The 27991-nt window shown below is 37.8% G+C and overlaps 1 protein-coding gene across 1 annotated transcript; it reads left to right on the forward strand.

Annotated features, from left to right (window-relative positions):
• Positions 1–7478: 7478 nt before the first annotated feature.
• Positions 7479–27853, forward strand: apobb.1 (apolipoprotein Bb, tandem duplicate 1). Its single transcript, XM_040017608.1, has 29 exons — positions 7479–7607; positions 8284–8452; positions 8743–8775; positions 8878–8990; positions 9083–9228; positions 9312–9459; positions 9573–9725; positions 9986–10110; positions 10213–10298; positions 10391–10835; positions 10950–11064; positions 11561–11707; positions 12748–12959; positions 13036–13231; positions 13316–13495; positions 16129–16323; positions 16413–16580; positions 16671–16876; positions 17081–17263; positions 17352–17482; positions 17940–18150; positions 18235–18407; positions 18734–18894; positions 19030–19139; positions 19228–19601; positions 19837–25533; positions 25623–25734; positions 25903–26089; positions 26624–27853. The coding sequence occupies exons 2-29, from the start codon at positions 8398–8400 to the stop codon at positions 27608–27610; spliced, it is 11049 nt and encodes a 3682-aa protein (XP_039873542.1). The 5' UTR covers positions 7479–7607; positions 8284–8397; the 3' UTR covers positions 27611–27853.
• The last annotated feature ends 138 nt before the right edge of the window (positions 27854–27991 follow it).

Consider the following 27991-nt stretch of genomic DNA (forward strand, 5'->3'; position numbering starts at 1 on the left):
TGCAGGTCAAACAATTTCAGAAGTAAAACATAATTTTTATTTAATTACGGGGTGACCATGCTTATATTACCTAGCTATTACATAAATATAGACCTCAAGTAATGTGTAGTAGTAAGTAGTAGGAAGAAGAAAGCATACAAGTGTCTGGTTAAAACAAACAAGTGGACCCTGATAGTCTCATAATCGAATAACCTTTTTCACTGGGATTTATTCTTGGTGCAACAAGGTTTTAAAACTGAATATTTTCAGTAATGACAGTTCAAATAGATAGATGAGGAAATAGCATAAGCTGTGTGTGTCAGATAAGACACAGAGTTGTGTGTATTTTGCTGTCCGTTTTAAATATAGTACACATTTTTTTAAGGTGACTACAGAAGAGCTGGGTGTAGTCATGCAGAGAGGGAAGCGTTCTCCTTTTCTGCAGAAATGTAATGATCCACTAGAGGTCACCAACAGTTTTGGAATCTGCCGCTACTCCAGCTTGGGTAAGTATTCCTGCCTCGAAGCTGAAATTAGGCTGATGGGCATCTTTTAAAGGAGGAGACCGGGCTGTTTATTTACTGTAGGAGTGTTTGTATGCACAGTCCTCTTTGCTGTTTATTTATTTATTATTATTGTTTGTTTGGTTGTTTCATTTGTCTTGTTCATGCATTGCTTCGGCTGTCTTATTTCCTTTGTGTTTGTCTGCATTGCTTCACTAATGCCTCATTAGGTTTACCTATAGCTGATTGCTTTCATCTGTTTTTAGCTACACCTTTAATTACTTGTCAACACAAATGTTAAATCAAACAATCATATGGCTGTAACCTAATGAATTTAGCCATGCAGACATGGTGAAGACGATCTGCTAAAGTCCAAACTGAGCTTCAGAATAGGAAGAAATTGATTTAAGTGACTCTGAATGTTGGATGGTTTCTGGTGCCTGATGGATGACTATTTCAGAAACTGTTGATCTACTGGGATTTTTCCACACAACCATCTCTAGGGTTTACAGAGAATGGTCCAAAAGAGAAAAATATCCAGTGATCAACAGTTCTCTTGATGAAAATTTCTTATTGATGTCAGAGATGGGAGGAGAATGGCCAGACTGCTTCAAGTTGACAGGAAGGCAACTGTGACTCAAACAACTGCTCGTCACATCCAAGGTATGCAGAAGAGCATCTATGAATGCACAACACACTGAATCTTGAAGCAGATTGGTTACAGCAGTAGAGGCCGACACAAGGCGTCTCTCCTGTCTGCTAAGAACAGGAAAGTGAGGATATAATTTGCACTTGGGTTCACCAAAACTGGTCTAATGAGCTTCTATTAGGGCAACTTTGAGATGTGGTGGAAAAGGTGATTTGCATCATGGTTGTGCAGCAACTCTGTGATGGTATTATGTTAATATAGACGAAAATCTCAGAGGAATGTTTGGTTTCTTCACTAATGCAAATATTAGCTCATCTTTCAGAGGCTATCCAGGTTGCTTTAGTCTCCAGAGTGATTAGCAGGTTTATATGCAAAAACACAAAATAGAGACAGAGCAATAGAAATGAAATATACTACTATTACTTCATCTTACTGGGTCATCATTAATCTGTGAGTGAACCATCAGAGTTTCATGCTATTATGAAAGTTTTGGGTTATTTGAAGTTCAAGTCCCTCACTTGTTCCCAAAATTGAACACATTGCTTCATGAATCTTTTGACCCTCTGTTCTTCCTCTTTCTCTGGAAATTTTACGTTCTGGATGAATTGTCACAAGCGTCAGCCCACTGCTAAAATATCGATCTGTCTGTCCTTACATTAACTAGAGTGAGGGACATTGCTCCACTCTATAGACCTCTGTCAATATTTAAGGAACACGAGCCACTGATATCAAGGTTTATAATATGGGGTTATTCCATGAAAAACCAGTGAGGGGTCCCCTCGCAGAATCAGCTGATTTTTTTTTTTTTTTTTTTTTTTTTTTTTACAAACAACTCTGTCATATCTGGAATTTTTAAAGAAACTACGAGCCTCAGACTAGGAGCTGTTTTTAAAGTGTTTTATTGCAACTTTTACTAAAGAAATGGTTCTTAAACACACACACACACACAAAACAGACTCGCTCATTCCACAAGACAACTCTTAACATCAGGGTGTAGACACTTTTAAAGGTTGGATACATGGAACTGGTTTATTCTGGCACTTGATCAGATTGGTATCTAGGAGTTTGGAGACCTGGTCTTATCATAAAACATGGAGGGAGCTCCTCAAGGCTCTCAAAAGTGAAGCCAGTGTTGAAGCTCCTTGAACCAGAATTCTAGCTAATGCCCAGGAGGGTGCACCTTTGTTTGCCACAAGTCAGTTTGTAAAGAAGACATGGTAAACATGATATTAAGGAATTTAAGGGTTAAATCATTTATAATCAACGCAAGTTGCTGGTTGTTTTGCAAAATATGATCCCATTTAGATAAAAATAGATGATAAGGCTATGCTTTAGGGCACCACTGCCTTATGTTTGGTAATTTGCTGTGTCAATAGTTTTCTTAGGCACTTCCAGAACTCACCTGACTGCTTAAAAAAAAACAAAAATTATTTGTCTGTTTTGTTTTTTTACAGTTTGACATGGTTAAATTTTTTGGGTCGAGTATTGTTGTTCAACCAGTAAAATGCATTTGGAACTGCAGCTCTTCAGTTAATAGCTGTGATCACATGCTTTTATTTTTAGCTGAAGCCAAAATCTGACATAAATTCTGTTTATACTTTGAGCATTTTAATTATTGCATATCATCACCTTGGTTTGCAGGAAAATACAGCAAATAAAGTTCTGCTTTTCATCTTTTGAGTTTGATTGTATTATTCCTTTTTTGTGGAGAACCTGTGCCATTTTCCCTTTTTATGGCAAGTCTCAGAGTATGTGGATGAAATGCAGAAAATGTTTTTAGTACTGACATTTAAAACATTTTAAAAAATACTGATTTGATTGAAAAAAAAAAGAGAAACATATGCAGGCTTATTGGACATTTTTCAAGTGGAAAAACGATGCTGCACAAAGTACGTGATACACTGATAAGCTGCTTGTGTTCTTTGCACTACCTCACTTTCATTTGTACTGATAATGGCAGTGCTGAGTAGGCCTTTCTAGAAATGTCTGGGTGCAATAAATGTGTGCGAGCTGACTAAAATACCCCGTTAATGCAGTGTTAAATGTGTTTTTAACTTGAATATGTAATATTACAGATTTTGCAATTGAACTCAAACAAGCAAACCACTTTCAGAAGAGAAGTACATGACATTTGTAGAAAAGAACACACGGGAGATCATGAGATTTCCTGACAGATTTTTTTTCTTTCTTTCTTTTTTAAAGATTCAATATAAACAACGCATTAATGATTTCTCAGTGGCAAATCCAAAAACTTAAAATGCATCACCTTTTGTGCTGGTTCTTGTGCCCCATTGTTGCCCCAGTTTCAGACTGGTTATGAAACATTGTTACCTTTGCTGCTGAACATATCACAGCTTTTTTATCTCTACAGTAAAGGTTTCTTTTTTTACAGAACCTTCTACAATTGTACAACATTCTGCAGTTCCACTAGTTCACATTTTAATATTGTAGTGTACATCCCCACAGACACAGCTGCCGTGGAAGCAGAAGAGCATCGTATCAAGAAGTCTTGATGCATGCTCAATCATTCAAGTAAGTAAATCCCAAAAAGGGGAACATTTGCCCAAACACCCTGGAGAGGATAAAGGAAAGAAGGGCAAAGAAAAGCCACTTCTTTGCACCACCTTTATTTCTAGATTTTTTCACACACATTTGCCCCAGCTCTCCTCAATAGTTAACCTTATTTGCTCTCAGTAACAACCTTTCCTCTTCACAGACAGCCACCACCCTTCTTAATGAGGAGCAGCTGTGAAGGACCTGAAACCTAAAGGCTACCTACAGATTTTTAAAAACACAATAAATATTCAGTAAATAATTAAACTCTTCTGTGCAAACGTTTTTCATATGCAAATCTATGCTCAAGGTGTAATGCTGAATAAAGTGCTAGATGAGTATCGGAACAGCTAAGACGCATTTTCTCTAAACACAGCCGAAGCTTTCAAACTCTAAAACATGCTGTGGCAAAAATTGGTCGACTCCCAAGGATCGGTTATGCTGTTAAGTGCCAGGAGGATTGCCGTGATTTATACATCGGTGAAACCAAACAACCTCTGGCTAAGCGAATGCCACAACACAGAAGAGCCAACTCTTCAGGCCAGGACTATGCAGTCTATTTACACCTACAGGCCAGTGGCTACTCTTTCAGTGGTGCTGAAAGGTACTGTTTCTAAGTTTGGGAAAACCTGCAGTCAGCTGAGACTGAAGAAGTCACTTAGATGAGTGACAAAACACTATGTCAACATGATTGAGCATGCATCAAGATATCCTATACATAATCTTTCTTCAGAAAACTCCTATACAAAGCATTGTGCATTACCTGTACTTTAATTCACACCTATGACACTGATATACCAATAGAATAATCTATGGTTTGTGGTTGCTCCTTTGAAAGGGGCCAAAATGAAAAGCTAGTAGTAAGGTTATACTTGCAGCTATAAACTGTTCTGTCAGAAACAGCATTAACCTGACAGCAACTGGTATCAACTCTCTTCAGTAATACTGTTAAATATCAACCATTTATATGCTAGTTAAATAACATAATTTTTATAAACAAAACTCAGACAGTCAAAAAGCTTCATGGTGCAACTGAACAATGTAACACAGAGCGGAGCAAATATATCACTAGGGCCAAAACTGGACGATATTTATTTAGCCAGTGTTTGTTTATTTGCTCATGTATCGGTGTTGGTATTTATAATAGTTGATAAATGAAAATTTTGGTCTTCATGCAAATAATGCAAAAATTCTTGCACATGGGAATCTTTTATATCTTTTATCTTTTTGTATATTCCCTAGTATGTGATGCATTTTGTCCTACTGGAATGGTTCTATCAGTGGGGTTAGGTTGATCTAAACTGCTATCTGCTACTGACAAAGCTGACGAGCAATATAACTTTAACTGATTATGCTGGTTTATGACACAGCAATATTCTGAGCATGACTTCATTGTCTGGACTTTTAACCAATGTTTAAACCATAAGATTGACAAATAGGTCAGTAAACAGCAGAAGAGTTCAGCGCAAACTGTATTACACAATTGACAGTGTTGCAGGGTATTTTTTTTTTCAATACAATATTTTTTTTATTCATAAGTAATATTAACATTAATGGTACTAATAATAATAACAATGACATGTAATGACATATAAAGGACTGCATGTTAGACACAGGCGATGGTTAGCTCTGTCTGCTCACAGAAAAAGCTCCTGGTTGGGGTCTTTCTCTGTGAGTGTGAGTGTGCATGTTCTCCCTGTGCCTGCATGGATTTCCTCTTGGTACTCTGGTACCCACAAACAAGAGATATGCTTGTTTAGTTAACTGATGACTGAAGAACAAAGAGACCTTCTGCCATTTTGGGCTATTTTGCTGAAAATGACAGGAAACTGCAGCATCACATAAGAGTACGCTCTAAAAAAAAAAAAAAAAAAGCCCAAAAAATATTTTGTGATTTTTTTCCTTTTCTACTGAAAGTGGGTTTTTTTTTCATATATGTTGATATAAAAAAAAAAATAGAAAACTGATTAAATAAATAGCACAATACAAAAAACACAGTTTTACAATAATGTAAAACACAGCCTTACAGGTAAAGGAACACCAGGAGATTTCTATATAAGTAGACTGAGCAGGAGAATAAAGCTATAATCAAAGTCTAGGCTGATTTAAACCCTAAAAAAAAAGTTCCATGATTAAAAATCTACCAGTAATTTTAAAAAATATTTTTCCAGTAACTGTTATTTTTTTCAAAGGGTTTGCACTTTTTGCATCTGGATTTCTTTTCAAATAAAACAGCACAAAGCGCAGGCAGCGTATAGGTACTTATAGACAGATAAACATGGCAAACTAGGAAACAGGGCAGGACTACAAAGAATCCAGAAGAATCCATAACTGCACAGATTACATGATGATACCAAGTGTGGCCACATCGTTTCCTCTTAACTATTACACCCCCACAAACATACTGATAGATGAATTTTCCCCCAAAAATGTATTACTGTGGAAGAAGACCTGATATTTTCTGAATACACTGATGGAGTGATCATCACAACATTCAAAGCTTATGTTGAAAACTACTGAGTACCTCAATCCATACTGTTTATTGGGAAAATTGATTCACTAACAGGATCCTAGACTACATTGTAACATCTTAAAAGAAAGAAAGAAATACATAACAAGGTTTAACAGTACTTGCAAAATATCTCCAGTGGTATCGACCTTTATGCCAAAAAATTGGTTGGGCAATAGTACTTGCGGCTAACTACATACATCTGGGTCACAGAGTTTAGATTCAGTTTTATTTATTCGTATTTTTTAATTATTATTTGGTACTCATCTGATTTTAAAGAGACCAAAATCGGTTTATTCATCCTCTGATGACTCTGGGGTGTTTTCCTTCTCTGAATTCTTTGTCTCGTTCTTGACCTGATTATATCTTCCATATAGTATGCAGACTCCAGAAGCTGATTAAAAAACAAAGAAATGAATGGAATGGTTAATTATAAAGTCCCTGTTACCTGCAGAACATTAAACTAAGACAAAGACACACTGGATTAAAGAAAATGGGGAATTTATAATAATGTAAACATAAGAGTATTTTGCATTAAAAACAGTGACATTAGTAAGAATGAATTTTTCTATTTGCCATATTACTGTTGTGTGCGTTGCTGGTTTTGTGCAAAAACACCAGAAACAGCTACCACTAAATATTTGAAGTATTTCAAATATTAGCCGATATGTTTTATAAGGTTATATAGTTTGAGTACTGTTACTTATATATACATTGGTAACCTTTTTAAAGTACACAGACTTACATTAAGAATTGTTTGGTGATTCATGTTGTTTAACTGCTGAACAGCTAGAAAAAGTCCAGTCTCAAGTACTTAACAGGACTTTACACAGAAAACTTGCAACTTAGAAGATCATATAGTTTAATTCAGTTAGAATATTGTTATTACAAAAGAAAAAAATAAATAAGCTTTAAATTTAAAATGGAAAAGGACAAAAGTGTTCGCTTTAAGCTCCCTTTGGACTCTGTGTTAGTTCAAACATTATCAGCATCCAACAAAAAGTACTGATCAGGATATATATTGCAACAGACCATTACACAATGTTTAGATGTAACTCTGAGATCAGTGCACAAATAAAAAAAAGACAATTTCATGTTTTCAAGAATTTGTATAGTAATGGGAAATGTTTAATATAGTGCAATATAAATGATTGAAGTAAACACCATTTACAAAAAATAATAATAATGCTTAAGACAGCTCAAGGTTATTACTGTTTATTTATTGCATGTGCCTTTCATGCCACAAACAGAATAGCAGACCCTATTCAAACAACTAATCAAATTTTGCAGGAACCTTTGAAACTTTGTAGCTCAAAGTTCAGTGTCCCAACCCAAATCAAGGTCTGCAAATGTTTTTGCTGTTGTCATTTTTGGGCTGTGGAGCAGAAAAACAAGCATCTAACTTCATTACGCTGTAAGTATTATTATTTTTGTTGGTTGGTTGGTTGGTTTTTGACTGTAAAAAGTAAATGTAAAGCAACATTGCCATTTTAAACAATGTGTATAGTGCAAATATGTACAGGAGTGCATTTATTATGTTATATAATCTAAGATTTTTTTTGCTAACTTAAGTGTTTTTACGCCAGTTTTTACCAATCACTGCAGCCTAAAATGAAGCAAGTAACACTAGACAATTAATGCTACCTTTTTAATCTTCAATTTTTTCAATTTTAATGTGTGCAATCTCTCTGTCTATGAATCAACTGGAGTATTTTAGAGTGTAGAATTGCTCATTAAATCTATGCCTTTATACGCATTCACAATCACTAACTGGAAAGTGTAAGAAATAATATGAATTGTTGGTGGTGGGTTATTAGCACACTATTAAGAATGTAACAGCGTGAAGAATAAAAACAACGCGAAAACTAATTAGTAGCTATTAGATGATCTCTTAAGACTAACCCTTAATATCCAATCAGTGAATGACAAACCACATTAATAAAAGAAGATTTTTTTTAACACAATACATCCGTTTTCCATGTCTCGTCTTTTAGCTCTAAGTGTGTTTTAAACCCTTTTGCCTTTGTCCCTCCACACACAAGAGGGTCGGGTGGACTTTGAGCATTCAAAGAATTGTCTGTGCCTCCCAGTCTCCCAACAGGGCCCACCTGAGAGTATAAAAGCCTAAAGCTGAAGTACAAAAAAATCAGTCTCATTTCGGAGTGCTCGTTGACCCAAAAGGAGGGGGCTTCAACGAACCAATCATGGGGGACTCAAAGCTCTGCCTTTTGCTGCTCCTCAGTACATCTGCCTTGACTTGTGAGTAGTTCCTAAATTCTTTCAGTTTAAAAAAGTATTTTTTACAGTGTTTAAAAAGGTTGCAATAGATATCAGTGTACTGTAGTCTTTGCAGAATTGTTGAATGAAGGTTAAAAAAAACATGCAACAAGTACAAAAATTGGGAAAACACAAAACATCTGATGGTACTCACCTATGTGTAAATCCTTGCTAGGTTATTATTAGGCTTGGTAGATGGGTTTAAGTTGTAGTGCACTGCGTTTTAGTTGTATTACAGGTGCTAAAGCAAATGATTAATCTTTGTTTTCCAGTTGCACAAGATCGGGATCAACCAACCTGTCTTTGTAAGTTCATTTTGATGTTGACATCAAGTTTGCACAGTAGCAGTAGTTTCCAAAAGATAACTAATAAATGATTTCTCATTACTCTAATCTCATCTCTCCTAGTGGCTCAAAGGTACAAGAGCCTACACAAGTATGAATACCAATATGAAGCTGAATCTCTGAATGCTATCAACGGAGCCTCACATCTCAAGAATGGACACAAGGCTTCCTGCAAGGTATGAGAAACACCTCACGATGATGCTAAATCATCAGTTTTCCCCTTTCCAATCCATGTATTTCAGAAAAAGAAATTTCCCTCCTCTCACAGGTTGAAATTGAAGTGCCTCAGACTTGTAGTTTCATTGTACGCACTACTGGCTGCAGGCTGAGTGAAGTTGTTGACACGGACACACAGGGTAACCCTGTGTTTGCCAACAGCCCCAGCTCTGATGCCTTTGCTGCTGAAATGGAAAAGTATGTAATTTCTCCATGATAATTTAAACCATTGAAAAAAAAAAAAAGTGGTATATTTGGAGACTGTGCACTTTTTTTTAAAGGTATCCCCTGAGGGTCGTGATTGAGGGTTTGTATGATGTGAAACTGTACCCCGAGGACGGTGAAACAACAACTGTCCTGAACTTTAAGAGGGGTATCATCTCTGCACTGGCTGTTCCTGTGCTGGAAGAAGACAAGAACAAGAATATGGTACAACACTTTAACAACATTAAACCACATTTTATATTTATTAAAAATGGTTTCGTAATCATATATTATACATCTTTATTTAGTTCATCTAATCTTTACCATATTCGCTGCAGCCTACAATTCACGGCAACTGCAAGACCCACTACACAGTCAATGCTAGAGAAGACATTGCAACTGATGTCAGCCTAAACAGGGATCTGTCCAGATGTGACAAATTTGTCCCAATGAGAGATCACACCAGCCCCTTGGCTCTTATCACCGGCATGGTAAGGCACTCAAAGACAAGCTGTGAGCTGAAAACTTTAAACACTATGACAAATCAAAAGAGAAACTCTACCTTTGTTCATTGTACTGTGGTATTAATGTGTCTTAACACACTGGTGGTTAAATTTGAGCTATAATGGAAAGAAAAGCCAAATTGAGTATCTTTAAAAAATTGTAATGCCTTTACTTTTGCAAAAGATTACACAAAAATGTGCCAACACAAATATCCACAATGCTAACATCCTCATCTATAACTTTCAAGCACTACCCTCTTGCTCAGCTGATCAGAAGCTCCCAAACCTGCAATTACAGGTTTGACAATGAGAAAAAACACATGACCTTTGGGTCCTGCACCGAGAACCACATCCTCATTCCCTTCTCATATAAGTAAGTCAAACCTTGTACTAGACTCTATTGAATGCTCTGCTATGTAAGTACACACAGGGATATGCATTTGTTTTGTTTTTATCCCTGTTTTCTATATTTAAGGAGAGAATATGGAGTTGCCAATGTCGGAAAGCAAGAGCTCACCCTGGTTAAAGTTTCTCCTCACAATGACAGAATCTTTGCTCACGGTAAGCCTTTTTTGTTTAATTTGCTTTGTTTTGATTTGTTATAACCACAATGTAGTGCAGACTCATGATAATCTTTTTGTTTGTCTGCTAAGGTGTCCTTGTCAAGGATCTCCACATGGAGGCTGTTGAGGACAAGAGTTTTGTACAGGATAAAGATGCAGTTCTGAATCTCCTGAGAGAACTGGACACTCTGTCTGAGAACGAGGGTGAGAAGAGGGCTCCCCTGTTCCACAAGCTTGTCTCAACGGTCCGTGGAATGAAAGCAGAAACCTTGAGCGCGGCACTCCCTGAGGCTCTTGCGGTATCCCGAGTCCTCACCTACCAGGTACTGGCTCAATGTGGAACGCCTGAATGCAGCAGTGCCATCATGAAGATCCTCAGGACCTTTGACACCAACGCTCTTGAGGTTGATGCGACTGTCTTTGCTTTGGGACTCGTGTCCAATCCTTCTGCACTCTTGATCCACGATATGCTCGAGATGGCCAAATACAAACCCAGCAAGCCTGTCATGTATGCTCTGAGCAATGTTGTAAAGAGGTAAGCAAATTAAATCAGACTTTATTCAAGGGAAGATTTAATATAATATTTTACTAGTTCTTTCTTTGTGGAATACATTTTAGAGGCTAAATATTGTGTTTTTTCTTTTAACAGGTTTTACAAGTCTGAAGGAAGGCAAATTCCTGAGATTCACTCTGTTGCGGAGTTCATGGCTTCCCAGTTGGGCGATTGCTCTGGAGACAAAGACAAAACTTTTATGACACTCAGGGTAGGTATTCTGCCCATAACTTCAAACTAAAATACTGTTACTGTAGAAATAAAGTTAGAGAATTACTTTTATGATAATTATGATTGTTTGAAGCAAAAATATATCAATACATATTGAATCTTGATGATACAATTATTATTATTATTAGCTAGGTGGTTGCTAGGCAACAATGATTACAATGTAACATCTGATATTGAACCTTTAGGGTTCTCAGCTGTAACTGTCTGCCTATTTGTTTTCTCAACTCCTGATTGTGTTGGAGGAGTTCGCGACTACAGAAGCAAGCAAACACACACAGACACAGATTTCATGTATTATAGCAAAATAAACAGAAATCGATGATATACATTTAAAGGGTAGATCCTTTGGAGCAACACGCTAAAATTGCCCATTACAAAACAAGAAATCATGATCTCACCTGTATGAGCAAGTTGAAGCATGCATGAATTTTTATTCTTCTTCATGTGTTGATTATTTGCTTTACTTTTTATCTTAGGTTATTGGAAACATGGCTCCAGCTGTGGTACCTGCTAGTCCAGCACTCAGGACTGCTGTGATCAACTGTGTGAACAAACCTACAGCTTCTCTGGCCGTGCAACAAGCTGCAATTCAAGTGTACAGGCTGATCCCTCTCCCTGAGGAGGTAACCTATTTAAAATAGTTTATTTTAGAAATTCTTGAAAAAGTAGTTCTCAAATAGTTACCTAATCACTTGCAGAAATTGTTTATTTGAAGAATTTCAGTCAGGATTTACAGTGCAACAAAGCACAGATAGAGCACTAGTGAAGAGTTGCAACTCAGTGTAGCATCTGATATCACTGATAACAAAAATGTATTATAAAAATTATCACATAGCAGGAGTATTAAATGAAATTTTTATGAAATTCGACAAAGTTCTGTGCGAACTTACAACATACATGTTTCCCTTGGATAACATTATTAGACAACACTACATACAATTTCATTGCTATGCAGATGACACCCAGCTTTATTTATGGATAAAGCCAGATGACACATGACTTGTAATGTTTTCTCCTGAATTTACCTTTTGACCAGGATATGTCCTTCAGTGTGAATATTAGACAAATATCTCAGACCTCTTTCTGCTTTCATCTGTGCAATATCTCTGTAATTAAAAATATCCTTACTCAGAATGAGTTAGGATACATACACTGTGAGCACTTCTTCACAATTCTACTCATCTCTTTTGTCTTTCTACATCATGGGCATGAATGTCTTGTTAATTTTATGAGTTTAATGATTCCTTTAAATGCCAATAAACTACCAAAAGTATATTTGAGGTGCATCTTTCTAAGGGACATTTAATCAAATATTTATTGGGGTGTATTTATACTTGTATGCATATGTTTGACCCTGTGTAGATAATAGAAAATCCGAAATAAATTCAAATTTATATCCCCAAATCTTGTTTTTTAAAGACTTGAAAGATGTATGTTGTACAATCATTCCACCCTGGAAAAAGAACATTTCAAAGAAAGCATTACAAGTCCCAAATTACTGTGACATTCATGCCAATAACGAGTACATGTAAACTTTTAACCAACACTCTACCAATGCAGCATGTCATTAAATTTGGTGTCCTTTCAAGTCAGACAATTAGTCAGACCCATATAATGACTTTTTTTTTTTTACACTAATTTTTTTTATGTACTTTGGGCACAGGGCAGAGAGGAGTTTATGCAGGTTCTTCTGGACAGCACTAGTCCCATGCAAAAACGTATTGCTGCATATCTGGTACTTATGAAAAATCCTCAGCTAAGTGAACTTGCCCGGGTGGTGAATGCCTTGCCCAATATACAGGACCAACAAGTCAAGAGCTTTGTCATCTCCCACATTACCAACATTTTGTCCTCATCTGGGTCAGAGAATCAAGCGTAAGTGAGAATTATTGGTAATTAGAAAGTTGTTATTCTAATTCGGTGACAATAACTCGACTATTTTTTTCTACAGGCTGAGACATAAGCTTCAGGATGCCATTCAGGGTAATGAGATTGGGCCCATTATGGACCCCACAAAGTTCTCTCGCAACTATAAGTTTGGATCTTTGGAGGGCAATATGATCTTTGAGGGTACAAGCTACCTGCCCAAGGAGGTCATGCTTGAAATGACTCTCAAGGCATTTGGCTATGACATTGACATGGTGGAGGTAATGATTTTGGGCCATTTACTGCAAATTGAGACACTGTTTTGAAATGTTCGGTTTAACAGAATAAATCTGTCACCTTTGAAGATCGGTATGGAGGGGACAGGATTTGAGCCAACTGTTGAAGCTTTGTTTGGAGAAAATGGATTCTTCCCTGACACTGCCATGCAGACTATGTATTTTGTGTCTGACAACATGCCACAAAGAATCCGCGAGGTCATGCAGAACGTGATCCCTGCTTTCAAGACAGACCGGATAAATAGACAGGTATTTCAGTTGGACACCTTTCACCACAACCTAGAAAACCCTGTAGCTAGCCTGGCCCCAGCAGTCAGTGCAGGTGAGGGTGGCTTAGCCACCATTCGCCCTCCCCCAGCCGACTGTCCTGAGCAGCCATAGAAAACAGGCTGGCTAGGGGACCACGAGGAGGAAACTTGATCCTAAACAGAAACCACACGTTGAGGAACAAACTCTGGATATTGGTGAATCTGTTTTGAGAAGTGTGATGTTAGAGACACCTGCAGCAATAGTCAGTTATCTTCCTGGGGCCAGAGCAGGCGACATTGAAGGAACCCGGAAACTGCTCTCTAAAGACAAACGTAGATTTAGTAAAATTATAATTTATTGACTCCCAGTTCCATAAATTTGACATCTGGTGTGTAACGTTGCTAACACATGTTGGACTCTAGCTTTCTCTGTTTCCCTCCCCAATCAGATCAGGAGTGACATGTTTAGCTACATGTTGTCCTTAAATTGCCCTCAAAGTGGTGTCCATAAAACAATGTGCGTTTTATAGACAATTAGGAATCTTTCTGGTGAAAACCTGGTCTTGTTAGAAGGGATAGCATCCATCCCGCTTCAGACAAAGCAACTCTGATTTCTAGAAATCTGGCTAAATGTCTTAAATCCCCAAAAACATGACTATGCAGAATTTAGACCAGGAAGCAGAATTGCAGTCTACACCAGTGTTGGTCAAGTTACTTGAAAAAAGTAATCAGTAACTAATTACTGATTACTTCCCCCAAAAAGTAATCCCGTTACTTTACTGATTACTTATTTTCAAAAGTAATAAATTACTTAGTTACTTTTTAAAAACACGATTTACAACCTGAATAGGTGATAAAGCGATAGATCTTTCAGGCCAATTCTACTTTTTCTGCATAATCCATCATACAAAATGTAATCAAATGGAAAAGTCTCTTTTTAAAACTTATTTTATTAGTTTTAATCTTTTAAAAAATTTAATTATATGCAACATTCTCTGACTGGAAGAAATTTGTTTAACATTTAAACCTATTTTCTGCACATTCCAGCACATAAAATAAAATAGTTTTTGTGTTTACACTCACTCTTTCAAATAGATGCAAGTAAAACACAACAGAAAATAAATAAAATCAAAGACTAGCGGTCCTGTTGCTCTATTTTCACCTGTAAAGCAGGAGTGGGGTAGGCAGAGGTTTACCCTGGTGCAGGTGTGCCGCTGTGGTCAGTTGAAGAATCCACGAGTTTCTCTGTGAGTTTCCCATTACGTCATAGCGCACTCGGTGCTTGCTTGGAAGTTTAGGGGGTTTTTTTCGCTGTAAAAAGAAGTTTTCTTCCCACGCACAACGGACACTAATGTTTTTGTCACTTTTTATGGAATCAAACTCAAAATAAGGTCAGTACTTCCACGCTTTAAACGCTGCACGCTCATACTCTCTCCCACACTCGATATATGATCCATTGTTGATCTGCACACAGCTGTTGTCACGAAGGTCGCACTCGCTTACGTCACTGTCATGAGATATTCTCGCAAAAAAAAAAAAAAAAAAAAAAAAATCACAGTTTTAGTAACGCTGTAACGCCGTGTGCTTACGGGAAAGTAACGGTAATCTAATTACTGTTTTTACAATAGTAATCGGATTACAGTAACACGTTAACGCGTTAACGCCCATCTCTGGTCTACACACATATCTGCATCTTCTCTCCTCCTGTTCTCTCCACCCCATCCCTATACCCCTTGATACTGTTGAGCACAGTGTTGTATTAAAAAGATTAGAGCATTCTGTAGGAATTAAAGGTACTGTGCCACAGTGGTTTGAATCATATCTATTAGATTCCAATTTGTTTATGTAAATGGAGAGTCTTCTCACACGCTGAGGTAAATTACGGAATTCTACAGGGTTCCATGCTAGGACCAATTCTGTTTACATTACATTGCTCCTCTTAGGTGTAGCATACATTTTCATTACTATGCAGATGCAGATGATACCCAGCTCTTTCTATCCATTCCCTACTTCTAAACTTGTCGCCTCTTGGCCAGGACTCCCTTGAAAAAGAGGTTTTTAATCTCAATGGGACTTTTCCTGGTAAAATAAAGGTTAAATAAAAAAAAACTGATATAAAACTTAAAAATGGTCTCTAATAAGATAACTGCATGAATGGCATTGACCTCCCGTGACACTGAGGACTCTTATGGTAATTTCTAACAAGGATATGTCCTTCAGTCTGTATATTAAATAAATATGTGGGACTTCTTTCTTACATTAGTGCAAGATCATTAAAAAAAATAGGAAAATCCTGCCCCAGAGTGATGCTGAAACACTAGTTTATACACTTATTTCTTCTTCCCTGGGCCTGGTTTCTTCCGGTTACAAGGGAAGATTTCCTTCCCGCTTTTGCCAAGTGCATGCTCAAAGGGGGTTGTTCGATTACTGGAGTTTCTCTATATTAGGGTCTCTACCTTATAATACCTTACAATACACCTTGAGACCACTGCTGCTGTGATTAGGCATTATATAAAAATTGAACTGAATTGAATTGAAGAGCAATCTGTTTTACGTTAGTCAGACTTTAAATTAATTATGAACTCTTTCAGTGGGTAACTTTTTAAATTGTTTGCCTATATTTTGGCCTCCTAGAACCTGATGAAGGAGATCGGACAAAATCTCAACAAACTGGTGAGAGAGCTGAAGACCATGCAGTCTCCAGAGGCAATGGTTTATCTGAGACTTTTGGGAAATGAGCTGGGATATCTGAAGACCAATGAAATGGAGGAGATAGCCTACTCTGCTGCTACGATGATCAACAACATGTTAAAGATGTTCCCAACTGATGTAAGATAAAGTTAAAGGACATTCACAGTGAGCAATCAATTGCTAATGATTTAAAGATTCTATTATACGTGTGTTTTTATTTTCCACAGTTAATTAGAGCACTAATGGTGAACTCTGACAACACAATCTTTGCCCACTACATCTTCATGGACAATGAGTTCTTCCTGCCTACTGTCACCGGTGTGCCTCTGAGGATTGCACTCTCTGGTACTTTTACACCCGGTATCAAGGGTGGACTGAGGATTGCTCGTGACATGGTAATTCTCCATAAATATATTTAAATGCCACCTGTCATTTTTTTTCACCACATCATCACAGGTGTTAACCTTTCTCCTGTTTCCACACAGAGTGAAGTGACCTTCATGCCCTCTGCTGGTATTGAGTTTGCAACTCAGATTGGCTCTCACATCCCTGAATATGTCAACTCTGGATTAGAAATGCACACCAACATTTTCCATGAGAGTGGCCTGAATGCCAAGATCACCTTTGGTCGTGATAATATTAAGCTGACCATCCCTGCTCCAACAAGTCCAACAAAGCTCATCAAAATTACGTAAGCGAGAGCTAGACCTTTTATATATTATGTAACTTTTCTCCAATATGAATGCAGAGAAAACAGTTGATTAAATCTTATCTTGAATTATAAACTGGCCAATGTTTGTCAAAGTAAAATAAACAAAGCTTTGTTTATATGTATCTTTGATTAAATTCATTTAGGACAGAATTATATTTTTCCTTTGCTACAATTCCTACTTAGAAACAACCTTGTGGCTGTGACGGGATCAGAGGTGAAGACCATCCCTCCTATGGTGAGGGACAAGGTTGATGTTAGTGAGTGTAGTCCTGCCTTTGTGGGAATGAAATACTGCACTGCTCTGCAATACATTGACGCTTCCTCTCAGGAGACAGTGCCCTACTTCCCCCTCACTGGAGACAGCAAGTTTGTAAAATATTCTTAACCAACAGAAAATAACTGTGTCTTAAATGTAATTATTTCATAAATAAATACTGTCCATTTAACCTAACAGATATGTTGTGGAGCTGCACCCAACTGGTGAAGTTTCCGAGTACACAGCCACTATTGCCTATGAACTCCTCAGCGAGGGAGACAATGACCGGCAGAAAGTTGATTCCTTGAAGTTTATTCTAAAAACTGACGGTAATGTACAATATTTGATTTTTTTTTTCTTTTGATTTGTTTAGAGTTAAATCATAATTTTTTGGACAAAGACAACATTTTTATAAATTTGTCTTCTTACACCACCACAGTGGATTTTAAATTTGAATGCTTTAATTCAAAGGGTTTTAACAAGTTTTGCATTAACTGCTTAGAAATTGCAGAGGTTGTCATACATAATCCTCCATTTTCAACAGCTCAAAGTTGATTGGACAAACTACCATAACTGTAATCATCCACTTGCACTGTGAAGACCTGTACAATCAGTGGCAACCCTGCAAACCTGTCCCATAACATTGCCTCCAATAGGTTTTACATATTATGTGGCATGCTTTGGAGCTTTTTCTTTCCTTCCCATACTTTTCTCTTTCCATCATTCTGTTGTCCAACAAATTATGGATGTAACTGTAACTTTAGTCATTCAATTGGTCAACAACAGGTGCAGAGCCTACAGAAGCCACAGCAGTCATGAAATATAACAGAAGGAGGCATGTCATCAGTGCCGACATCCAGATCCCTGACTACGATGTGGAGGCTGGAGTTAGGCTGGGTGTTGTGGATGGAAACACAAAGGGCAGAGGAACTCATGCCATCTTTCTCAATTTTTTAAACAAAAATGTTCTTCAGCTCTCCCTGGTTGGTCGTGCCAAGTAAGAAAGCAACTACAGATCACTGACAAATATTTTTTTAATCTCACTGCTATCATTAACTGCAAGATGTATATGTTCTTTCAGTCTGAAGGCTATGAAGGAAGGTATGCTCCAAGTCCAACTTGTGGTCCCATCAATCAGTGCTGATGCTACTGTCACAGCTACAATGAAACGTGATGAAGAAGTGGAACTGGAGCTTGAGAGTGAAATCAAGGTCATGGATGCCAACTCTCAACAGAAAATCAATATCAAATATGGTAAATTGCTTTTTCAGTTACAGTGTTCTAAATGTCCCATCACAAGTTATTTAACAGTTGCATATTGTTGCTTTTTTGTATCGAGGTATGAAAAATGACATCCTCCTATCTGTAGAAATATCTGTCACTTCATCATAGTTAATAATTGCAGCCTAAAAAATGGTTTTACTGACCATTTAAAGGCAACTATGATCAAGACAGAGTGACCCATTTCTAATAGCTATATGCAGGTTATGATATGATCTTTAAAATAAACAATCTGAATTTGATTTTTCTCATAAAGTTGTCCTGGATTTTATTCAGTGCTCTCTTCTTTATCATTTTAGATGCCACAAAAATTGAGGTTGAGGTCAAGTCGGATGTGAACGCCAAGACCACCATGTTGCCTAAGGGCGACTTGATTCAAAATTATGGCAATGATCTTCTTGACATGCAAGTGGCACAAACTGACATGAAAGTTCGTCATATCTTCAAGAAGTTTGTGGAGGTACATACATATTTGCTCAATTATACAAATGTTTTTCTTAAAAAAAACATGAACTCAAAAACAGAATCAGAGTACTTTATTAATCCCAGAGGAAATTTTGTAACAGTGCATATAATAATGGTTATCTGTTTTTAGGCAGCAAACAATTACATGGAAAAGTATGGTGCTGATTTCCCTTACATTCGGAACTTCAGATTGCCTGAAATGCCAGAGATTTCCCTACCAGAGACACTATTCCTGAATACGTAAGTGTGTTAAACCTCATGGTAAATATTAAAACTGTCTAATTTTTCTCCCTAAACAACCAGATATTTACTTTTGTCTTTTTAATAGTGAGGCAACGGCCATCTATTACATAAACAATAATCGCTTCACAATTGCTATCCCTGTGCCACTTGGAGGAAAGTCAACAGAAGAGCTTAACTTCCCACCAGCTTTGACCACACCAGGCCTGTCTCTACAGCAGTATGGACTGGAAATCCCCTCTATGGAGATTTCCATCCCAGAGTTTGTTGTTCCTGAGAGCATCACGCTATCTATTCCCTTGTTTGGTAGAGCTGAGGTTTCAACAGTGATGAAAAGCAACTTATATGACACAGAGGCCTCTGTGGCTTTCGGCGTAGACCAAGACGAATCACAAAGCTACTCAGCCAAGTTTGTCATCAAAGGAACCTCCCCAATTGACATTCTTTCAATAGAGCTTGAAGGTACTTCACACTGAAGATCACTGATAAATTTAAAGTCGCTAATGTGTAGTTCAAATGAAGTGCTGTTTTTTGTGTTGGAATAGTTTTCAAGAGATTCTTGATGTATATATGGATATTGTATACAAGCAAATGGATCTTTTCTGGTAAAGTAGTCACCATAGGGATTCTGAAGTTATTAGTCAGCAATTAAGCATTTTTTTTGTTTTTTGTCCTTCTGTGTGTTTTTTTAATCTAGGCTCTGGAAAAGTCGCCACTACCGATTCCATCAAAGCCCAATTTGAAAGTTCTTTGGCCCACAAATTTGTTGAAGCCAGGATTAGCATTGTTGAAGATGCAATCATCTCTGATGCAATTAATTTGAAAACAAACACCAAGATAGAAGCCAGAAGTCCACTTGGTCTCAGTGTTGTCACAGAGCACACTGGTATGGCTGGAATAAACCATGAGGAAATGTCTGTAGACAACAAATTTCAGGTGGCATTTGAAGCTGGACCCATTTATGGCAAGACTCGCTCAATCCACTCCTTAACCATCTCCCCATTCAGGCCAGAAGTACGGTTTGAGTCTATTTTTCAGGTAGATTCCACACTTGTTAAGGCCCTGAATGTAATTAGAGGAACCTATATTAATGGGGAAGTCTCAGTTGCGTCTAAAACCAGTGCCTTTGATGTCATCACTCACAATGCTGAGCTTTCTATCAGAGATAGCAGAGTGAAACTGATATGTGCTGCAAATGCCCTTGCTCTTGGCATGAAGATGCAAAATCACATAGAAGCCTCTGCTGGTGCTGGTGAAGTCATCTTGAGGATGGAAACAAACACAGACTACTCTGAAAATCATGTTTACTCTTTGCTGACTGCCTCTCTTGATGTCAATGGTCTGGCTATAAATAGTGATGCCAATGTGAAGCTTCTTGAAAATGAGGCTACTCATAAGGTCATTCTGAGAATGAATAAAGATGGTTTCACCACAAAAGGAACAACTACTCTCCATAGCCCGCTGTCCATGGAAAACACCTTTGATGCCGAGGTTGATGCTACAAGAGCTACTCTATCCATTACCAACAGGGCTGCGATGTATGAAATCAAGGTTGACAACACCAACAATTTGACCTTAACTCTCTCCGGCCTTAACTTCAACTCAAAGGCTGAAGCCTCTGCAAGGGATTATGCCTCTTACACTCATGATATCACCTTCGACCTGAACCCCCACAGTGTTTCTTCAAATGTTAACAACAATCTAAATCTCCTGAGTGCTAACTTTATTAATCAGGCACAGCTGCAGGTAGGGCTTGGCAAGATGGATCTGAGTGGAGTTTTGAAAGCCAACAATGGTGAAGAAGAGCTCAAGCACACCTATCAGATCAGTTATGGTGACATGAGTGCTAATGCAAAGTGCAGCACGACTGGAAAATTCCTTGGAACTCACATGAACCACAACACTGAAGTTGAAGTTGTCGGCCTTGTTGCCATGATTACCAATGATGTCCGCTTTCACTCACAACCGGTGCGCTTAAGCCACACTGTGCGTTGCAATATTGCTCCTTTTGATTTCAACTTGGATGCCATATTGAATGCTGAAGGAGATATGGCCATTTATGGAAGAGAGAGTGCCCAGATCTACAATAAGTTTCTCTTTAGAGCTCAGCCCATGGCTCTTGCCAGCTCAAATGAAGGCAGGGCATCCGTAACCCATCAACTGAATAATGGGTTTTCCCTTGAGACCACATTTGACAACAAGATGATTACTACTTTGTCACTCCAAGAGCAAAGGACTAGTTTTAAATTCAAGTCTAAAATGAATGAGCACACCTTTGATCAGAACATAGATGTTTATAACACTGCTGAGACAACTGGAATTGAGGTTTCTAGTACAATACTTACAAACATTATTAACACAGCTTCCACAGACAACCAGGAGTTCACTGTCTCTGGCTTACTCAAATATGACAAGAACACAGATAGTCACATAATTCAGATTCCAAATCTGTTTGCCCTCCTGGAACACATCAAGGGATTTCTTTTGAATGTTGTAGATGAACTGCAGCACTACATCAACAATGATAATATAAGGGCTAAAGTTCAGGCTCTCCCGCAACATATAAGTGACCTACTTACTGAATTGAATATAGAAGGCAAGATAATTCAACTGAAAGAGCTTTTCAGTCATTTAATTCAGAAATATACTATCTCCATGAATGATGTGGAAACATTTTTGAGGAACCTAAATGTTACTATTAAGAAACTACTAGCTAATCTCTCTGTTTACATCCAGAACTTTGTTGATGTGGTGAATGAAACTATTTTTAGTGGCAATTTCCCTGAAACCACCATTCAAGCAATCCAGGAATGGCTGAATAACCTTAATGAGGAATATGATATCGAGCCCATTATTGTATATGTATCTGAAACCATAGGAGAAATCCTTCAAGTGTTTGACTTGGAAAGACTAAAGGGCAGCAGCTTTGCATTCCTACATGATATTGCTGGCAAGGATGAAATCAAAGCCAAACTACAGTCAATCCTCAGAGGTATAAAAGAAACATTGGAGATTTTTGTTACTGAGCTAAAGAGCTTCACGTCATCCTTAAAAGCTCATATCGAGTTATTAACGAGCTACATTCCCACGGAAATTGTCAGCCACATAACAGATTTTATTCAGAAAATGATTCAGGACTTTGATATTGTAAATAAGCTTAACACAATAACTTCCAAATTAAGTGAACTGATTGCAAAGCTTGAAGCTGAGAAAAATTTTCAAGCAATCTTAGATAAAGCTGTGGAGGTCGTGAAAAACATCAACATTGACGAAACCATCACTAATCTCGCTACTGTCATAATAAACTTTTATCGTTTTTTAATGGATTCCCATGAGCTTACTATCCACTACTGGAAAACAACTGAAGTAAAAAAAATAATTCAGGAAATTAACATGTTTATTGAAATTATTGTGGAAGAGCTTCAATCGTTTGATTATAAAAACTTCCAGGAGTTTGTTAATCTGTCTGCACAGATCATGAATGAGATTATTAGAAAACATGAAATTCTTCTTGGGGCAATAAGAGATTTTGTCAATACAGTGTTATTGTCTGTTCGAGACCTTTCAGAACACTTAAGAGAAATCAAAGTAGCTGAAGTTTTTAAAACTCTAATGGATATCTTCGATGAAGTTGTGTTTAATACTCTTAAGAGAGTTGCCCAACTTGTCAAAGACAAAATTACAAGCCTTGATATCCCAACTCAGCTTGACATCCCCGAGTTCACCATCTTTGGGTTACACACTGTTAAAGCCACCACAATCTCCACTGATGACATCAAGCAGAGAATTATTGAACTTATTGATTTAATTGTAAATTTTAAGATTAGCATGTTTGACATGGATGCTTTCTTTGGAGATTTGACGATGAACTACTTTCCTTCCATCCCTGAGGTAACCCTCCCAGAGATCACTCTTTCTCAGATCTCATTCCCCAAAATTCCACAAGTCCCTACAGAAAAACTTGCCAAGTTTCTTCAAGTCCCTGAAATAAGCTTTCCAACCATTCCAACTGAAATTGTAGTCCCATCTTTTGGTAAACTCTTTGGTGAACTCAAACTCCAGACTCCCATCTACACAATGGAGACATCTGCTGAGTTTAAGAACGCAACTGAGAATGCAATGACGCCTCAATTCAAGGGATTTTTCACTTCCATTGGAAACTCTCCAAATTTTGAAATTCTCAATTACAAACTAGATTCCACTGCTCGCATTGCAATCCCAAAAATGAGACGCGTTGTCTTTGGAGAGACAGTAAAGTTCAGGCACAATTTTCTTGGAGTTGAACATCAGGCATCTGTGACTCTCTATGGCCTATCAGCTCAGGCCCAAGCAAAGACTGAAATTAAGGTCACTACTAGACCTTACACTTCTACCTTTGTAAACACAGCCTTTATTGCTAGGGAAGGGGGAATGACTGCTTCTCTTGATACAACATACACACATTTAGTGGACATTCAATATGACAAGAATGTCATTCTCAGTAATGAGGTAGCTCTAAAACAGAAATCACTTGTTCGCCAAGATGGCTACACACTTACTCTAACAGCTGACAATACAGGAACGTTTAATGGTGATGACAGCCACAACAGCAAGTTAGAGTTGTCATTTTCTCCCAGCATTGTCACCATATCTTTCAGTGGTGACACAGACTGTTCCATGTTAAAGATGAAACAACATATTAGTGCTGAAGTTAGCACATTTTCCTACTTCAAGTTTAATGTTCGCAATGAAGCAGAAGCACCAATTATTAAGAACAGTCTTCTTGTTGCATCTGGATATGCAAACCTTCATGACATGAAGGTTGAGTTGAAAGCAAACAAAGACACAGAACTCTATGGTGCAGTCACTGGTAGACTTTCCAATGCAATAAGCGTTATAGCTCACCCTGGTGAGTTTTTCTTTGACTTTCAAAACAAAGGAAATGTTAAGGTCAACAGTTTTGAATTTTCGACTGCTAAAATAGAACTACAGAATGATTACTTGGCCCACATCAGTCCTGACAGTCAAAAGATGAATACAGTCATTCTGACTCGTTTTAACCAGTACAAAATCTTGTACAACTTCACTCTTGAAAATAATGTAAATGAAGTTGGAATCTTCGCTGCCATGGAAAGTGAGGCCAGTCTTGACTTTCTGAAATACCCCATCAGTATTCCTGAGATTGATCTGCCTTTTGTTGACTTTCATACTCCTGCCATCAATGATCTGAACTTGTATGATCAGGCTGGATTGGACAACATTTTGACTACCACTGACCAGTCTCTGGATGTGAATACTAAGATTGTTTACCAGAAAAGCAAGGCAGCCCCGCTTGCTGATATGATGGGCTTGATCCAAATTCCCTATGAGGGCAATCTAATAACAGAACTCTCTGTCAAGTCTGCCATTATTAATCTGATTGCTAATGCCAGAATGTATACAGAAGATGATCTTGTGTTCCGTCTTGAAGCTACCACAACCTCTATGTTTGAGGACCTTCAAGTCAAACTTGCTGGCACTACTAGTCTTACCACCAAGAGGGGATTCAAGATGGCTAACTCCCTGTCCCTAGAAAACACTCGTATTGCAGGAACTCATGACAGCACCATCACTCTGAGCGCTGATACTTATGATACTGAAGTCTCTGTGGCAACAGTTGCAAATATTGCCCTGCCAATACTAGACATGCAAGCAAACCAAAAACTGGATGCAGACACAAAAACCAAAGCAAATGCTATTTCCACCTTGAGGATAAGTGGTAATTTGAATATTCCTGTGATCAAAACTGTTGGAAAAGCTGAGGCAGACCACAGTCTGAAGCTTGAAGGAACCTCTGATTATATTTCCATGGAGTCCTCTACTAGAGCAAACATGGATGGCACAGTCGATGAAGACTACTTTCTTTATGGAATGCTAGATAACAAAGCTAATGTGTTCCTGAATAAAGACGCCCTGCGCTCAACTTCTAAAGTTATTATTGATACCAAGTTTAACCATGGTGCAACCAAAGTCATTGATATGGATGTAAATGAGAATCTTTCCATTGAAGCCTCCATGAGCCATTTGTATGCAGTGCTGATGTATACTGGCAACAATGAGGCAAACCTGTTCAACTTCAATACCAAAGGGAAGCATATTGCCCAAGCCAAAATGGATTTTGCACCAGCCTCCTTGACTGTTGATATTGACATTGACGTGTCTCAGCCAACCAACATGGGTGACTTTGCTCTCTCTGAGAAGACTGTTGTTGAAGTAACAGCTACCAAGCAGCACATCTTTACTAATTCTACGCTTGTCAGCCCACTGTACACTACAAGCATGGCAACTGAAGTAGAAAGCCGTGCTCCTGTCATCAGAGCAGTTGCCAAGTCCTCTGCAACCTCTGCTTTTGTGATCTTGGAATACAACATGGATGGTGAGTTGATTAAAATTCCCTAAAAACTTCTGTCTTTATCTTTTTTAAGCACTGTTGAGCACTAAATTTGATTAAATTTCTTTATATAGCGTCTTCTACTGTAAACTTTGAGAATGAAGCTTTCAACATGATTAGCCAAATCACACTGACACATGCTGACCTGACTGTGAATGCCAACCATGCCATTATGCAAGCTATGAGGTAATAATCAATATGTTTGTTTTAAAATGTGTTATTTTAGGAAAATGCACAAAGCTATAATTCATGCTTTACTGTATATTTTCATATGTAAATTGTATATTTTTATATCTTTTGCATGTAACAACAGATGAGGAGCAATTGTGATTTCAATATTTCCTTTTGTTCCAGTGTTCAACAACATGCACTGAACGTGAACTTCACCAGTCATACTTTCACTGATGTGAACCTTCAATATGCTACACACAGCAATGGTATCAGTGCCTCAGTATCTTCTCCAGCCACTGGCCTTCTGGGCCTTCAGTTCAGTCGTGCGGTCCCATCCCAGATGAGTGCAAAAGTCTATGGCCGTTACCCTGTAAGTATTGTTAGCAAGATCATTTTAATACAATGGACACTAAGGAAGAAAGGCACTGGATCAAATGGCTAGGCAGAGAGATGTGCGCAGATCATATGTGTGTGAATGAGAAGGAGACAAGTGGAAGGGTTAAGAAAAACAAGGTGTAGATGGGTAATAGATAGACCGTAGATGTCAAGATTTTTAGGGGCAACGCAGGTTGTGTGGTTTACATACAAAGTTAGAGACAGGATTGAGATGGTACAGAGGAGGGATAGTCGATATATTGAACAAAAGTTGTTAAAGATGCAGTTGCCAGAGACTAGGCCCTCAGAAGAGGTTTATAAATGTATTAAAGGAAGACATGGAGAGGGCTGGTGACACAGAAGAGGATCCCAAGGATAGTATGGTATGAATGCAGATGAGCCACTGTGGCGAACCCTAAAAGGAGCAGCTGAAGAAGGAGAAGAAAAAGAAGAATGTCAGTACAACGATAAATTAAGATTTTGGTTACTAAATGTTACTTTCTTTTGTTTTGTTTTTTCTTTTTTCTAGTCTGCCCCAGAGGTTGATGTTGACATCTTGGTCATCAGATCTACTCCCAAGGATAACGACAAGATGAATCTACAGATTGTTTACAACATGGAGACACCCACAGCAATACTCTCTCAGATCAAGATGAGACTTCCTTCCATAATTTCAACATTCAAAGACTTTACTGACAAGTATCAGTTCACAGGGTACATGGAGATGTTAAAGGACTCTGTCATTAACCACATCAATGAAGTCTATAATGCTGCAACCAATTATGATGTTCAAATGAGCCAGCTGTCAATTTTCTTCAGGAACATAATTGTACAATACCAGAAAACTGTCCAGGTCTTCCTAAATGCTGTCATTAAGGTTTTAAGGGAGACCAGGTTCAAAGTGCCTGGGTCAGATGAGATGACCACTCTCCCTGAGGTCTTAAAGAAGCTAACTAGCAGCATTGCTGCTATGCTAGAAGTAACCATTCAGATTATCTATGAAAAAATGGAGGCCACCTATAACTTTTTTGTTGAAAGGTTGAGCAATGTGAAAATGCAGATGCCGGTTGGTGATGCAGTCACTGGAGGGCAGATCATAGATCAAGTCAAAAAAGTTTCCAAGAAAATCTTTGAGGAAATGGTGAATTTTGTAAAAAACATGGAGAGTCTTGACACAATGCTAGTGAAAATAGGTGAGACCCTGGAGGCTATGGTTGAGAAATTGCAGGAATTTGTAGACTCTCTCAAGTCAGATTATTTAGATGAAATGTTTGGCAATATCAATCATCTCTATCGTAACTTTGTCACGGTCCTAAAGAACATAGTTGACCGGATCTCTGCTATGGAGTTCAACATGGTGTGCGAGTACATTATAAATGTGTTCATGTATGTAGTACATGAGTTCAATAATATGGTTCAGGGGGTTCTGCAGCAAGCTTCTGAGGAAGTTCAAGCCCACGTGACAGTCAGAGATGGAAAGCTTGAGATTGACCTTCCATTTCACTTTCAACAGTAAAGCATCAAAGAGTGAAGCCTAAGTACATAGGAAACACTACCATCCATTCAGAGCACATTCTTGGAAAGAATACGGATAAATAGCTTTTCAATATTTATAACAATAAGTTCAGCAGATACACCGGCTACACCATTAATGAAGATGGATTATTTTGTAGAAACACATGTAGAACATGTAAAATGTTGTTCAAACTCACCTTCCAGCATAGACTGAGAAGCATTAATAAAATCCATTAATGCAGTCTGTAAATGTCGGATTTATTGCTTTGTGATTTTTTTTTATTTACATCCAAACTTAATTAATTAGGAAAACTGTCAAACTACACAAAAATAATTGTCTATGTTAAACTGTATCTTACAAGAGTGATCATCAGAATTGTCC

Source organism: Simochromis diagramma, unplaced genomic scaffold (assembly GCF_900408965.1).
Source record: "Simochromis diagramma unplaced genomic scaffold, fSimDia1.1 OVJJ01000802.1, whole genome shotgun sequence".
Classification (NCBI taxonomy): domain Eukaryota; kingdom Metazoa; phylum Chordata; class Actinopteri; order Cichliformes; family Cichlidae; genus Simochromis; species Simochromis diagramma.